This window comes from Mobula birostris, chromosome 11, assembly GCF_030028105.1.
Source record: "Mobula birostris isolate sMobBir1 chromosome 11, sMobBir1.hap1, whole genome shotgun sequence".
In the NCBI taxonomy this organism is placed as follows: domain Eukaryota; kingdom Metazoa; phylum Chordata; class Chondrichthyes; order Myliobatiformes; family Myliobatidae; genus Mobula; species Mobula birostris.
In genome coordinates this window covers 38,439,313-38,456,045 of record NC_092380.1, presented here as the reverse complement: position 1 = coordinate 38,456,045, position 16,733 = coordinate 38,439,313, and the positions used below count along the sequence as shown (strand labels likewise).

The following is a 16,733-nucleotide window of genomic DNA, read 5'->3' as shown; positions in this document are numbered from 1 at the left end:
CCTCTTCCCTTGGTGTTTGGTTAGTATCTGTGCATTCACTGATCCTTCTTCCCCATAACCCTCATACTCAAGGACCCTGCTGAAATTAGTTAGCCCAACAACTGGGTATTTACCTTGAAAAAGAGTTAGCTCGATAATAAATCTTTTTTACCTTGAAGAACAGTAAAAGTTGGGAAGAGGTATGTGGAAAAGGAGAAGATGAAGAAGACTAAATTTAAAGCCTTGAACTTGCTGGAGGAATTCAACAGTTTGTGAACCAACTGTGGGAAGAAAGGAATTGCCAGTGCTTCGCCTGTTGTTCTGGGTTCCTGCATGTTTCAGTCTCTTGCTTCTCAATTTTTGAAGCATGATGTATATAAAACAGAACATACTTTTAGGTAAAATAAAGTGAGAAAGACGATATTGAAAGGCACAAAGCTTACACAAAAATAGCATGGGTACAATTAAACCTGCAAATTATTCTTGTAGGATATTCTTGTAGGATAATCAATCTGAGTGTGAGGTGGGTGGAGTTGAGTGGCTGTAGTGTATCTGAAATTTCCGAAAGCATTTGAGAGCCATTCCTCTTCAAGATTCAGCATGGTTTCATGTTATGACCAGTCAACATTCCCTCTAAATAATTTACAGCTGTGTAAACCAAGCATAAAACTTTAAATGTTTTTCTTTTGTAATATGCACATCAAAAAGACCCAGACCATAAGTAAACAATGTCAGGCAGTCAAACCAACTGACAGGCACAATGGCAAAAGTAAAATGTTTTGACTGGTCAGTGGACCAGCTGTTTACTAACAATGAGTTACTGACATTCAGTTGGTATTTATTGTTACAATTTATAACAATGTTTTAACTTCCACATCCTTCTTGTAGTGAGGCGACCAGAACTGAGCACAGTACTCCAAGTAGAGTCTGAACAGGGTTCTATATAATTGCAACATTACCTCCCGGCTTCAAGATTCAATTCCACGATTGATGAAGGCCAATACACCATACGCCTTCTTAACCACTGAGTTAACCTGCGCAGCTGCTTTGGGCATCCTGTGCGCTCAGACTACAAGATCCCTCTGATCCTCCACACTGCCAAGAGTCTTACTATTAATACTATATTCTGTCATCATATTTGACCTACCAAAATGAACTACTTCACACATATCTGGGTTGAACTCCATCTGCCACTTGTCAGCCCATTTTTGTAGGCTATCAATGTCCCGCTGTAACCTCTGACAGCCCTCCACACTATCTACAACACCTCCAACCTTTGTGTCATCAGCAAACTTACTAACCCATTGCTCCACTTCCTCATCCAGGTCATTTATAAAAATCACGAAGAGTAAGATCCCAGAACAGATCCCTGAGGCACACCACTGGTCACTGACCTCCATGCAGAATATGACCCGTCTACAATCACTCTTTGCCTTCTGTGGGCAAGCCAGTTCTGGATCCACAAAGCAATGTCCCCTTGGATCCCATGCCTTTTTACTTTCGCAATAAGCCTTGCATGGGGTACCTTATCAAATGCCTTGCTGAAATCCATATACGCTACATCTACTGCTCTTCTTCATCAATGTGTTTCGTCACATCCTCAAAAAATTCAATCAGGCTCATAAGGCACGACTTGCCCTTGACAAAGCCATGCTGACTACTCCTAATCTTATTATACCTCTCCAAACGTTCATAAATCCTCCCTCTCATGATCTTCTCCATCAACTTACCAACCACTGAGGTAAGACTCACTGGTCTATAATTTCCTGGGCTATCTCTACTCCCTTTCTTGAATAAAGGAACAACATTCACAACCCTCCAATCCTCTGGAACCTCTCCCGTCCCCATTGATGATGCAAAGATAATTGCCAGAGGCTCAGCAATCTCCTCCCTCACCTTCCACAGTAGCCTGGGGTACATCTCATCCAGTTCCGGCAACTTATCCAACTTGATGCTTTCCAAAAGCTCCAGCACATTCTCTTTCTTAATATCTACATTCTCAAACTTTTCGGTCTGCTACAACTTATCACTACAATCACCAAGATCCTTTTCCATCGTGAATACCGAAGCAAAGTATTCATTAAGTACCTCTGCTATTTCCTCCGGTTCCATACATACTTTCCCACTGTCACACTTGATAAGTCCTATTCTTTCACATCTTATCCTCTTGCTGTAGAATGCCTTGGGGTTTTCCTTAATTCTGCCCACCAAGGCCTTCTCATGGCTCCTTCTGGCTCTCCTAATTTCCTTCCTAAGCTCCTTCCTATTAGCCTTATAATCTTCTAGATATCTAACATTACCTAGCTCTCTGAACCTCTTGTAAGCTTTTCTTTTCTTCTTGACTCAATTTATTGCAGCCTTTGTACACCACGGTTCCTGTACCCTACCATAACTTCCCTGTCTCATTATCCATACAGAACTCCACACAAATATCCCCTGAATATGATGGCAGAATATAGTATTAGTGGTAAGATCTTGGCAGAGTGGAGCATCAGAGGGATCTTGGGGTCCAAGTCTAAAGAACGTTCAAAGCAGCTGAGCAGATTGACTCTGTGGTTAAGAAGGCATACGGTGCATTGGCCTTCGTCAATTGTGGGATTGAGTTTAAGAGCCGAGAGGTAATGTTGCAGCTATATAGGACCCTGGTCAGATCCCACTGGAGTACTGAGCTCAGTTCTGGTGGCCTCACTACAGGAAGGATGTGGAAACCATAGAAAGGGTGCAGAGGAGATTTACAAGGATGTTGCCTGGACTGGCGAGCATGCCTTATGAAAAAAGGTTGAGTGAACTTGGCCTTTTCTCCTTGGAGTGATGGAGAATGAGAGGTGACCTGATAGAGGTGTATAAGATGATGAGAGGCATTGATCGTGTGGATAGTCAGAGGCTTTTTCCCAGGGCTGAAATGGTTGCCACAAGAGGACACGGGTTTAAGGTGCTGGGGAATAGGTACAGAGGAGATGTCAGGGGTAAGTTTTTCACTCAGAGAGTGGTGAGTGCGTGGAATGGGCTGCCGGCAACGGTGGTGGAGGCGGATACGATAGGGTCTTTTGAGAAACATTTAGATAGGTACATTTAGCTTAGTAAAATAGAAGGCTGTAGGTAAGCCTTGTAATTTCTAAGGTAGGGACATGTTCGGCACAACTTTGTGGGCCGATGGGCCTTTATTGTACTGTAGGTTTTCTATGTTTCTAAAACAGAAGCTGACTAAATTTCCACAGAGTGAACATTGGTTATCAGATGTAAAACAGAGTAGGTATAAACAAATCACTTCCACATTCATCACTGTCCACCAGAAACTTTGGCCTCACCATTGAATGATATAAAGGAGACAGAAAGAGTTAATCATGGTCGAAATTCAGAATCCTCTGGTGAATCAAGAACTGGTCCAAAGGACTAGTATTGGGGGAAAAATCTTGTTCAACCTGTAATTGAAACCTCTCTAATTAATATCTCTCACAGTCAAAGAAGTTGTACTTAACAAGAGTCAATTGTTTCTCATTCAGAATGTAATGTGACTCACTGTCCTGCTGTGAAACCTCTTTGCAAAACTGGATATGCACCAGTGATCCATATGCGTGAAGGCAGATGTTGCCCAGGATATACTTGTGGTAAGCACTTCACTTTTCTCAATCTGTAGCTTCACATTCATTACCTTGATGATCTGAATCAACATACTTCGTCTGAAGTAAATGAACTGTTAAGGTAATGCTTACTATTTTATTTTCAGAACCAAATGCCGTCTGTGTGTACAATGATACTGAATACAAGGTAAGATATGCTGACGTACACTGAGATATTAGTGAGATCATCATTGAATCACAGAACCATCTAGCATGGAAACAGAGCAGTTAGCCTATACCAGTCTTACTCCAATCACACAGCATGTAGTCCATACTCCTCCATGTAGTCCATATCCCTCCATGGTCCATAACTCCCCAGGTAATCCATACCCCTCCATGTAGACCATATCCCTCCATGTAGTCCATATCCCTCCATGCCTCAAGAATTAAAGCACTCAGCCTACCTTCCATTACTTGGTTTATATTTTTCATGTTTCTGTCTCATCTTCCAGTTCATGAATCTGCAGAGATAATATTCATTTTAATGCAGAAGAGGATAAAATGTCAGAAAAAAATGTGAAAATGTAGTGAGATGAAATTGGAATAGAGCTACGTTCATGAGGACATTAGTTGAAAACAAAGGAGTTTGAAATTGTGGTCAGCATTTAATTAATGGGTAAAGGAAGTTGTGAGGAAGCTATCAAGAAGATAGAGTGACATTGTTTGGTTCAGTGAAGAGAGAATCTGCAGATGCTGGAAATCCAAGCAACACACAAAATGCTGGAGGAATTCAGTAGGCCAAGCAGCAACGATGGAAAGGAGTAAACAGTCGATATTACAGGCCAAGACCCATCATCAGGACTGGAAAAAGAATAAGATGTTGGAGCAAGAAGATGGGGAGAGGGAGAAGAAGTACAATTGATAGGTGAAATCAGGAGTGGGGAGAGGTAAAGTAAAGAGCTGGGAAGCTGACATGTGAAAGAGATAAAAGGCTGGAGAAGGGGGAATTTGATTGGATGGGGTAGAAGACCATGGAAGAAAAGAAAGGGGGAAGAGCACCAGAGGGAGGTGATGGGCAGGTAAGGAGATGAGGTGAAAGTGGGAAATGAGAATGGAAATGGTGAAGGGAGTGGGGCAATTACTGGAGATTCAAGAAACTGGTGTTCATGTCATCAGGTTGGAGGCTACCCAGATGGAATATAAGGTGTTAATCCTCCATCCTGAGTGTGGCCTCATCATGGCAGTAGAGGCAGGTGGCGGGAGGATGGGATGAGGGCAGACTTGCGCGAGATGGAAGATATGTAGGTGAGGGCAGTGTTGATGGTGGAGGATGGGCAGCCCTTTTCTTTGAAGAAGGAAGACATCTCTTTAGTTCTAGAATGAAAAGCCACATCCTGAGAGCAGATACGGCAAAGATAGAAGAAACATAGAAAATAGGTGCAGTAGTAGGCCATTCGGCCCTTCGAGCCTGCACCGCCAATGAGAAAACAATGAGAACTGAGAAAAGGGATGGCATTCAGATAGGTTGAGTGAGCGATCAAGGATGTAGTAAATGCAATGTAACAAGGAAAATGGTCTCATTCAACAAAGAAAATAAAGCACATTGTCTGAATGGTAAATTATTGCAGAGTTCTGAAATTTCCAGAGATGCAGTTGTCCAAGTGCAAGATTCACAGGAGGCTAGCAGGAAAATCAGCAGAAAATGAAGAAGCTAACATTGTATTGAAATTTATTGCCTGTTGAATGGAAAATGGAATTGGAGGAATTATGCTTCAGTTACAATGGGCATAGTTGTGATCGCATGTGTACAGTATAACTTGCTGCTGGAAGGATGTTACTGCTTTGGTAATAGTTTATTAGACTAATCCCCGGAATAGTAGGGTTGATAAATGAGGAAAGTTGGACAGGTTAGACTGGTAACTAGGAAAACTTGACTAGGACATATAAGACCAAAAAGTAAAGAATCACTCATTTAAGGCAAAAGTGAGGTATTTTTCCTTTGCCAGAGTCACATATCTTTCCAATCTGCAGAGTCTGAATATTGCTAAGGCAGCTTCTCCATCAGCGAGGGGATGAAAGATAAAAGTGTTGATTTACAATCAGAGTAGCTGTGACATTTTTGAAAAGTGGAGTAGGCATGATGGCAAGCTCCTGTTTCTGACTTTTAAACTAATAACTCTGAATTTCACACAATACTTGAGGACCAGGATATATCTAATACTCCAGAGGCTTATTACTTTGTGAAATCTAACAGTTCCACAGCACAAATTGAAAACATATCTCTACATAAACTTTACTTGCGTTCCAGCCAGGAATGATTGTTCCTCAGGATACCTGCAAGAATTGCAAATGTACTGATAAAGTGGATCCATCTACCAAGCACAATATTATTGAATGCACTGCTGTGAAGTGTGATACTCACTGTGCAGAGGTAACTATCCACTCCTCAGATCTTTAATTATTCTATTTATAGTCAAAGAAAGGAGACTAATTATTGATGTCTTCCTCAGGGCTTTGAGTATAAGATGAAGGAAGGACAATGTTGTGGAAATTGTACACAGGTTTCCTGTATAATTGAAATGCCAAACAAACCACCAATTATTCTTCAGGTATGTATTACACACATTGAAAGTTGATTACCATAATTATTTTCATCTGCTAAAGTATGTGAGGAAAAGATGAACTAGAAATAAATTAACTTGATTTAGAAGACCAAGATGTAGAATCGTTAGGATGAAGAAAAGAAAGATGTCTATAGCGCCCCCTTCCCCCCCACCCAAAGTTCAGCAAAGTGTATTTCAGTATCTATGATGGTTTAAGGTAGTTGCTACAATAATCATGAGTACCCTTAAGCTTTACACAGATTAGGCAAACCAAAGTAGCAAAGCTAGTGTTAGAGACCAGTTCATTAAGTACATTTGGGACCAAAAGCAAATATGAAAGCAGAAAATAGGAGCTTCTTCAATTATATCTATAAAAAAAGATATAATGTAATTATTACTTCCTTACCAGTTAAAATTCTGGAATTATCAGGGGAATAAAAAAATGGCAGATATGCTGAATAAATAGTTTACGAAAAGGAAAAAAATGTAGAAAACACTAGAAATAGCCAACAGTAGTAGAATATCAGGGAAATCGAGTATAATCACTGTTCCTTAAGGGTTCAAAAAACTAATAGGACAAAGGCTGCCAGTCTTCAAAGTCTGAGGATATAATGGATCTTGAAAAGAAATGATCACAGAGATAGTGGATGCGTTGATTGTGATTTTCCAAATTTACAAATCTCTATAAGGTGCCAGTGTGGTAGAAAACAGCCAAAGTAGTATCTTTACTAAAGAAAGGTGGAAAATTAACCTAACAGCAATAATCTGTAAAATGTAGAATCTGTTATAAAGGAAGCAGCAGACAGATATAGAGAACATAGTGAAACAGGCATTATGAAAAGGAAATTGTCTTTAATAGTTTTATTGGACTTCGTAGAGAATGCAGCCTCTAAAATGAGGTACATTAAAATCTGATTATACAGCATGTTGGTACTTGGCTAGTTCTCAATGGATGGATTCTATGGATTATTGGATTGATGCACTATCAATTACTCCAAAAGACCAAGTAGAGTAAATACTGAAAGGCTTTTATTAACAGTAAATGGATCCACGTCCATGCACAATATCTGTCCTAGACTGAGGGAGGAGCAGTGACACAATCGCCTTTATTCAGGGGTCTGTGGGAGGAGCCACAGGAGCAGTCAGCAGAGGGGCGTATCCAGACAGGTAGCCCAGTTACAACCTATATACATGGTTTACCACATTCACCCCTCCTTTGTAAAAAAAAAAGGAGAGTCCCGCGGGGTGAAGTGATTGACAATATTTAAAACAAGTATACTTACAGGTCAAGACTATCAGGTGGTCGAGTCCGTCGCTGTGATCCACGTAGCACCGGTGGTGATTGTACCGGCAACGGTGGTTGTGCTGGCTCCGGCCTGACTTGAGGTGTCAGCATGTTAGGCGTCAGTAATCCCTCGTGCGTGTGCGTCCCACCGGGTATCGGAGTGTCGTGTGGTGTCTGTGTAGGGCTTGGAGTGCGCGGTGTCTCATGGATATATATATCGGTGGGTACGGGGTTAATAGTCACTATGGAGTGTTCGGGGTAGGGGCCCGGTGCTCCTGCGGGCGCCAGGTCGCGGATGGAGACCGTGTCCTCCCGCCCATCAGATAAAACCATGTAGGCTCACTGGGGGTTCGCATGAAGTAAGTGAACCCTCTCGACCATCGGGGAGTATTTATTGCTCCTCGCATGTTTCCGGAGCAGCACTGGCCCCCGGGATGTCAGCCAATTTGGTAGGGTTGTCCCGGTGGTCGACTTCCTGGGAAAAGAAAAGAGTCACTCATGAGGGGCGGCATTGGTGGACGTGCATAACAGGGAGCGGATGGAGTGGAGTGCCTCGGGAAGTTTCTCCTGCCAGCGGCAGTCCTCTTAACCTGAGGGCTAAGAGTGTGGCCTTCCACACTGTGGCATTCTCCTTCTCCACTTGTCCTTTGCCCCAGGGATTATAGCTCATGGTCCTACTAGTTGCAATACCCCTAGCCAGCAGGTATTGGCGCAGCTCGTCACTCATAAACGAGGACCCTCTGTCACTGCAGATATAGCATGGGTATCCGAACAGAGTGAAGAGCTTGCGCAGGGCTTTTATGACTGACATGGTAGTGGTATCGGGGCAGGGGATGGCGAAGGGGAACCGCGAGTACTCATCGATTACGTTAAGAAAGTACACATTGCAGTCGGTGGAGGAAAGGGGGCCCTTAAAGTCAACACTCAGTCGCTCAAAGGGGCGGGCGGCCCTGATTAGTTGTGCCTTTTTGGTCAATACAAGTGCGGTTTGCACTCTGCACAGACTTGGCAGTCCCTGGTCATCGTCCTGATCTCCTCAAGAGAGTAAGGCAGGTTCTGGGCTTTCATGAAGTGGAAAAGCCGGGTGACCCGCGGGTGGCAAAGATCTGCATGTAGGGCATATAGCCGGTCGATGTGCGTGCTGGCGCACATTCCCCGGGATAGGGCATCGGAGGGCTCATTTAGCTTCCCAGGCCTGTACATGATGTCATAGTTGTAGGTGGAGAGTTCAATTCGCCACCTCAGAATTTTATTATTTTTGATTTTGCCCCACTGTTGGTTACTAAACATGAATGCGACTGAGCGCTGGTCAGTCAGGAGGGTGAGCTTTTTGCCGGCGAGATAGTGCCTCCAGTGCCTAATAGTTTCCACTATGGCCTGGGCCTCTTTCTCCAACGCGGAGTGCCGAATTTCAGGGCCTTGAAGGGTACGGGAGAAGAACGCCATGGTCTTCCCATCTGGTTGAGGTTAGCAGCGAGCGCGAAGTCAGAGGCGTCACTCTCTACTTGTAAGGGAATTGTCTTGTCCACCGCATGCGTTGCTGCTTTGGCAATATCCCCTTTTATGCAGCTGAAGGCCACGCGGGCTTCAGCTGAGAGGGGAAATGTGGTGGACTTTACCAGGAGGCAGGTCTTGTCTGCGTAGTTAGAGACCCATTGGGCATAATATGAAAAGAAGCCCAGGCACCTTTTGAGGACTCTGAGGGTGTTGGGAAGAGTGAGTTCCAACAGGGGATGCATACAGTTGGGGTCAGGGCCAATGACTCCATTTTCCACGACACACCCAAGGAAAGCAAGTCGGGTGGTTCTGAACACACACTTGTCCTTGTTATGGGTGAGATTGAAAGCTCTGGTTGCTTGGAAAAATTTTCGGAGGTTGTTGTCGTGATCCTGCCGGTCGTGACCGCAGATGGTGATGTTATCCAGATATGGGAACGTGGCCTTCAGTTGGTACTGGTCCACCATCTGGTCCATTTCCCTCTGGAAGACAGATACACCATTCGTGACACCGAAGGGGACGCGCAGGAAGTGATAAAGCCTGCCGTCCACCTCGAAGGCAGTGTAAGGGCGGTCATCCCGACGGATGGGAGCTGATGGTAAGCGGATTTTAGGTCTATGGTCGAGTACACATTGCATTGTGCTATCTGATTGACCATATCCACGATGCGGGGTAGAGGGTAAGCATTGAGCTGCATGGACCTATTGATGGTCTGGCTATAGTCCACGACCATCCTATTTTTCTCCTCGTTCCAAACAACGACCACCTGTGCCCTCCAAGGACTTGTGCTTGCCTCAATGACCCCCTCCCTGAGCAGCCGCTGCACCTCCGATTTAATGAAGGCTCTGTCCCCCGCGCTGTACCTCCAGCTTTTAGTTGCCACAGGTTTACAGTTGGAGGTCAGGTTGGCAAACAGCTGTGTGGGAGGGATCTTGAGGGTGGAGAGGCCACAAGTGGTGTCCGTAGTGCGGCTGTGGCATGGTGTTGGGTGGGATGTGCGGGTCAGTGTGTGGAGGTAGTCAGTAGTGGGGTATGTGACGTATTCCTACAAAACTGAGGATTTCTGACAGTGATTGGTGGGAGGGGCCAGTCATACTCCATTGTCACGCTTTTCAGGTGGCTCTGGAAGTTGAGCCCCAATAGCACAGGGACGTACAGTTGAGGCATGACCAGCAATGTAAAGTCTCTATATTCTGTGCCCTGCACCACTAGCGTCACTACACAACTCCTCCCGGATGTCTGCTGTATGCGACCCGGAAGCCATGGCAACCCTCCGGCTTACCAGCCATATCGCAAGTCTGCAATGCTGCACCATGTCTGGGTGGATAAAACTCTCTGTGCTGCCCGTGTCAAACAGGCAGCTTGTCCTGCACCCCTCCACCAGGATGTCCATCATTGACCTTGCGAGCTGGTGGAGAGCGCTTTGGTCGAGGGTCATGGAGGCCAGAGTTGAGTCGCTGTTTTGGTCCGGCGCGGTGGGGTGCCTGGTGAGCACCCATAGGTCGTAGGCGGTGTGAGGTGGCGCCGACCAAGATGGCCGCCCCTATGTCTCGCACATGGTGGTGGAGTGTAGGCAAGATGGCAACCCACATGCCTCGCACACGGCGCTACTCAATCCCGCTTGCGGTTTGGACTTACAGGCCTTGGCGAAGTGGCCCTTCTTTCCACAGCTGGAGCAGGTAGCTTCTCGGGCCGGGCAGCGTTTCCAGGGGTGCTTCTCGAGTCTGCAGAAGTAGCACTTTGCGGATCGCGACTGGCAGCAGCGGTGGTCGATTCGCCAGCGTCTTGCAGGGTCTGCTGCGTCCACGAGGCCGTCGGGAGATCGCATGCCTGGAGAGCCTCAGAGTTGTGCAGAGCGGCCTCCAGCGTGTCGGCCAGCTCAATAGCCGAACGTAAGGTAAAATCGGCGTGTTCCAGCATCCCCTGGCGCACATGCACTGACCTGGTCCCTGTGACGAAGGTGTCTCTTACTAGGAGCTCCGCATGCTCTTTGGCCGTCAGCTCCTGGCAATCACAGGCCCGCACGAGTGTCAGTAGGGCCCGGACGAATTCAGTGCTCAACTCTCCGGGCCACTGCTGCCGCATCGCCAAGCAATGTCACGCATAGACGGTGTTTACTGGCCACCGATATTGTCTTCTGAGGGCACTCATCGTGCCATTGTAGCTCGGCTGGTCTCTAATCATTCAGTAGACCCGTGGACTGGCCTTGGAGAGGAGAACTCTGCACTTCGCGGCGGACTCAGTCACTTCAATCTTCTCCAAGTATGATTCAAAGCAGGCCAGCCAGAATTCGAAAGGGGTTCCGGCTCCAGGTGTTTACGGGTCGAGGTCTAGCTTGTCGGGTCTTAGAACGTGTTCCATGCTTTAAAATTACTGTTAATAAAATTGATGAACTATCAATTACTCCAAAAGACTGGAAGTAGAGTAAGTACTGAAAGGCTTTTATTAACAGTAAATGGACCCACGTCCATGCTGAATATCGGTCCTGGACTGAGGGAGGAGCAGTGACACAATCGCCTTTATTCAGGAGTCTGTGGGAGGAGCCACAGGAGCAGTCAGCAGAGGGGCGTGTCCAGACAGGTAACCCAGTTACAACCTATATACATGGTTTACCATATGGATGTTCTTCCATCTAGTACTCCAACAACTGTGGAAGATCAGAGGGATCTTGGGGTCTGAGTCCATAGGACACTCAAAGCTGCTGCACGTGTTGACTCAGTGGTTAAGAAGGCATACAATTGGCCTTCATCAATCGTGGGATTGAGTTTAGGAACCGAAAGGTAATGTTGCAGCTATATAGGACCCTGGCCATACCCCACTCAGAGTACTGTGCTCAATTCTGGTCGCCTCACCACAGGAAGGATGTGGAAACCATAGCAAGGGTGCAGAGGAGATTTACAAGGACTGGATCAGGGAGCATGCCTTATGAGAATAGGTTGAGTGAACTCGGCCTTTTTCCTTGGAGCGCTGGAGAATGAGAGATGACCTGATAGAGGTGTATGAGATGATGAGAGGCACTGATCGTGTGGATAGTCAGAAGCCTTTTCCCAGGGCTAGTATGAGAGGGCACAGTTTTAAGATGCTTGGAAGTAGGTACACAGGAGATGTCAGGGGTAAGTTTTTTTACGCAGAGAGTGGTGAGTGCATGGAATGGGCTGCCTGCGACGGTGGTGGAGGTGGTTACAATAGGGTCTTTTAAGAGACTCCTGGACAAGTACATGGAGCTCAGAAAAATAGAGGGTTATGGGTAACCCTAGGTAATTTCTAAGGTAAGGACATGTTCGGTACACCTTTGTGGGCCAAAGGGCCTGTATTGTGCTGTAGGTTTTCTGTGTTTCTATGAGTCATTGTGGAAGGAAGCTCTTTGAACATGTCCCATGAGAAGCCCTACCAGCATCCCCCCCCCCCCCACCACTCTAAAACTATGAGAGAGCCAGGCTGCATTTTCATTTGTCCAGGTATCTCTCAGTGTGGGAACTGTGAATTTGGTGGACTCCCTAAAGTCATTGATGGGTTTCAGTAATGAACACAAATGTAAATCCCACCTGAATTGCACTTATGCGTTGACTACTTCGGTCTAGACCCGCAGCAATTCCAATCCTGGGGTCCACAGACCCTTTGGTTAATGGCAGGGGTCCATGGCATAAAGAAGGTTGGAAACCCCTGGTGTCGAGCATTCTTATGGTGATTTATCAGAAGTTCCTGATAGAGAGCTAGAACATGAAAACAGGCTTTCTGCCTCTCCAAGTCCACGGCAGGCATCAAACCCCCATTTACAATAAAACTACACTAACCTAGTCTATTCTTACCAAATTCTACCAACTTCTCCCAGAGTCTCATCTCAAAAATGAGATCTCACTTGGAGTATTCTGCTTAGTTCTGTGTGCTCTGCTGTAGGAAAAATGTTTAATAAACTGAAAAGAGTGTAGAAAAAGTTTACAAGGATGTTGATATGGCTTGAGGAACCAAGTTATAGAGAGAGTTTGGACAGGCTAAGACTTTATTCCTTGGAGTGTATGAGACTGACGAGTGATCTCATGAGGGTCATAGGTAGGATGCCCTTTTCTCAGGGTAGCGAATCAAGAACTAGAAGGCATAGGTTTTAGGTGTTAGAAGAAAGTTATAATAGCTACATCGTTATGCATATGTTAGTATGTGTGTGGAATGAGCAACCAGAGAAAATAGTCGAGGCAGTTACAATAACAATTAGATAGTTAGACAGGAATATGGAAAGGATGAGAAGGTTATAGGAAAATTGGACTCGCTTGGATTAGATACCTTGGTTAGCGTGGGTCAGTTGGACCTAAAGACATGTTTGCATGTTGTATGACCCTATAATTCTTTGACTCACCCACACGCCAGGGGCAAGTCATGGTGACTGGCCACAGGACTTTGGGAATGGGGAAATGCCCATCAATCACAGAGTGCCATTGGCTCAGGCATGACCTGATCTGCTGGAGATTGTCCATGGCTCCACATTTCACAGTTTACATATTCTCTCTCCCTCTCCTTGTTAACCCAATGAATAGATTGTCACCATGCCAACCCAGATTCACCCAATCACAGATATTCTGTTTGTCAAAATGCAGTTCTATTTTGTCTCTTCTACTGTCTTGCTGAAGGGCCTTTGATCTAGGACATGAACAGTTTCACTTTCCATAATACGTACTGCCTGACCTTTTAAATATCACTAGCTTTTTGTGTTTTTTTTTCGGTTTTCCAGCTCTTAGGGTTTTCAGTGGAAGTGGAATCAGTTTGAATGGAATGAAGACTTAGCACAGGGCCCCAAATAGCAACGTTACAGGGAGATGGAAATACATGTGTTGTAATAAGGGTACACAATACACTGGGAGACATCAATTTATTCGACAGACCAGAAAAGCAGGGATAATGCTGGATTTGTGACTTTTCGGAGTGTAAATGGAATGGATATTTGGATTAGGATATAGAGAAACATAGTAATTCATATTTCTTTCCTCACCTTTGATATTCCATCATAGACTTGACCAAATTTTAGCTTTTATTTTCTATGTATTTTACTCCAACTATTCACTTCCAAAATCAAATTTCTGTTCTGCAGCATTTGTCCTGAGCAGATGGATAATACAAAAAACTGAGCTGAACAAATACTGTAACTAGTCTTTTAATGAATAGCATTCATATATTAACGTGTACTCATTGTTTTTTAGTATCATTTAATGTTTGGTATGTGAGGGCCAGGGTGAAAGTGAGCAAATGAAGGAGAGGGAATTTTACATTGAAGTCCAAAGCTCCAAAATGTTATGTTATTTCCCATTTAAAACTCTTTTCTTTTCTGTTATTGCACAGCCTGGAAAGAAAATGCCAGATGGAAAAAACAACTGCACTATGTATGAATGTGAGAAAATAAGGGGACACTTTGTTCCAAACATCTATAACCAATGGTGCCCACCCCTAGATTACGATAACTGTGAGCCCGTAAGTTCAAAACATACAGATAATGAATTAATATCTATTCAATGCCTCCAAATATGCTTGTTTTTAATGATTTATTTTCTGTGACAGGGAACAATACATATGGATTCTGATGGCTGTTGTCAAACATGTAAGTACTTGACTTAGACTATTATAAAATATCTCCCTACTATTGAATTGTGAAGTACTCTAACATAAATGTGGTTTGTAAATTCTGGATGAAGTTATTGCAATTAACTTAGTCCTAGCTCAATTACAAAAACATAAGCTCATGAAAGTTCATATGACCTTCAGACTGTTACTCCAGACTGCCCTAGGTTCTGTATTTCACTGGTAAAAGTAAAGGCATTTGTTAGGCAGATGTTTTTAGATATCCAATAATCCTGAATAATCATTGATACTGCTGAGCTCAGCAATCCATAGAGCCACTTCAGGGCATACATTCTCAATGAGTGTGATCCTCACACACACACACATCTTCAACACACTGTCAGAGCAATTCAGATGCATTTCATATCTGAGGCATCACCTTGAATTTGTGACAGGAAGTTGCAGACAAAAGGCAAGTCCTGACAGAGTGAAACAGTTGAGTTAGACCACTTGAACGAGATAGCTTTGTAGAGCAGCTTGTGGTTGAGCCCACCAGGGAATCAACTGTTCTGGATTGAATGTTATGCAGTGAACCAGAATTGATTACAAAGCTTAAGATAAAGAAACGCTTAGGGGACAGTGATCATAGAATTCCCCAAAATTTTGAGAGGGAGAAACTAGAGTCAGATGTATCAGTGTTACATGTATCAGAAGGTTCACTAGATTGATTCCTGGGATGGCAGGACTTTCGTATGATGAAAGACTGGATCGACTAGGCTTATACTCGTTGGAATTTAGAAGATTGAGGGGGGATCTTATTGAAACATACAAAATCCTAAAGGGATTGGACAGGCTAGATGCAGGAAGATTGTTCCCAATGTTGGGGAAGTCCAGAACGAGGGGTCACAGCTTGAGGGTAAAGGGGAAGCCTTTTAGGATCGAGATTAGGAAAAAACTTCTTCACACAAAGAGTGGTGAATCTGTGGAATTCTCTGCCACAGGAAACAGTTGAGGCCAGTTCATTGGCTATATTTAAGAGGGAGTTAGATATGGCCCTTGTGGCTAAAGGGATCTGGGGGTATGGGGGGAAGGCTGGTACAGGGTTCTAAGTTGGATGATCAGCCATGATCATACTGAATGGCGGTGCAGGCTCGAAGGGCCGAAAGGCATACTCCTGCACCTATTTTCTATGTTTCTATGTTACAGTGGAGTAAAAGGAATTACAGAGATATAAGAGAGGAGCTGGCCAAAGGGGACATTAGTAGGGCTGATGACTGAGCAGCAGTGGCTGGAGTTTCCGGGAGAAATTCGGAGGGCACAGGATAGATATAGAAACATAGAAAACATACAGCACAATACAGGCCCTTCGGCCCACAAAGCTGTGCCAAACATATCCCTACCTTAGAACTACCTAGGCTTTACCCATAGCCCTCTATTTTTCTAAGCTCCATGTAGCCATCCAGGAGTCTCTTAAAAGACCCTATTGTTTCCGCCTCCACCATCGCCGCCAGCAGCCCATCCCACGCACTCACCACTTTCTGCATAAAAAACTTACCCCTGACATCTCCTCTGTACCTACTTCTAAGCACCTCTCGTGCTAGCCATTTCAGCCCTGGGGAAAAGCCTCTGACTATCCACACGATCAATGCCTCTCATTATCTTGTACACCTAAAGAAGATATATCCTAAAGAAGAAGTATTCTAAAGGCAGGATGAAAATAGTGGCTGACAAGGGAAGTCAAAGCCACCATAAAAACTGAAGAAAGAAAATATAATGGAACAAAAATTAGTGGGAAGCTAGAGGATTGGGAAGCTTTTAAAAACCAACAGAAGGCAACTAAAAAAGTCATAAAGAGAGAAAAGATGGACTATGATAAGCTAGCCAATAATATTAAAGAGAATACCAAAAGTTTCTTCAGATATATAAAGAGTAAAAGAGAGGTGAGAATAGATAGTAGACCATTGGAAAATAATGCTGTAAAGGTCGTAATGGGGGACAAGGACAGACTGAATAAGCATTTTGCGTCATTCTTCACTGTGGTGGACACTAGCATAATGCTGAAAGTTTGAGAGGATCAGGGCAGTAATGAAGAAAGATACCATTAATAGAGAGAAGATGCATTAGAAACTGAAAGGTCTGAAGGTAGATAAATCACCTGGACCAGATGGTGTACACCCCAGGGTTCTAAGAGAGAAGGCTGGAGAGATTGTGAAGGCATTAGTAATGCTATTTCAACAATTGATTGCAACATAGTTCCAGGGGACT

At 44.4% G+C, this 16,733-nt stretch overlaps 1 protein-coding gene across 1 annotated transcript in view; it reads left to right on the top strand.

The window, feature by feature from the left end:
* Positions 1 to 16,733, top strand: part of LOC140204662 (intestinal mucin-like protein) — a 35,614-nt gene that overhangs the window by 3,264 nt on the left and 15,617 nt on the right. Inside the window, exons 6-11 of the mRNA XM_072271355.1 lie at positions 3,483 to 3,587; positions 3,707 to 3,747; positions 5,848 to 5,970; positions 6,050 to 6,148; positions 14,253 to 14,381; positions 14,469 to 14,508. Of these exons, the coding sequence (XP_072127456.1) occupies positions 3,483 to 3,587; positions 3,707 to 3,747; positions 5,848 to 5,970; positions 6,050 to 6,148; positions 14,253 to 14,381; positions 14,469 to 14,508 (537 nt within the window). The remainder of the gene's footprint in view (positions 1 to 3,482; positions 3,588 to 3,706; positions 3,748 to 5,847; positions 5,971 to 6,049; positions 6,149 to 14,252; positions 14,382 to 14,468; positions 14,509 to 16,733) is intronic.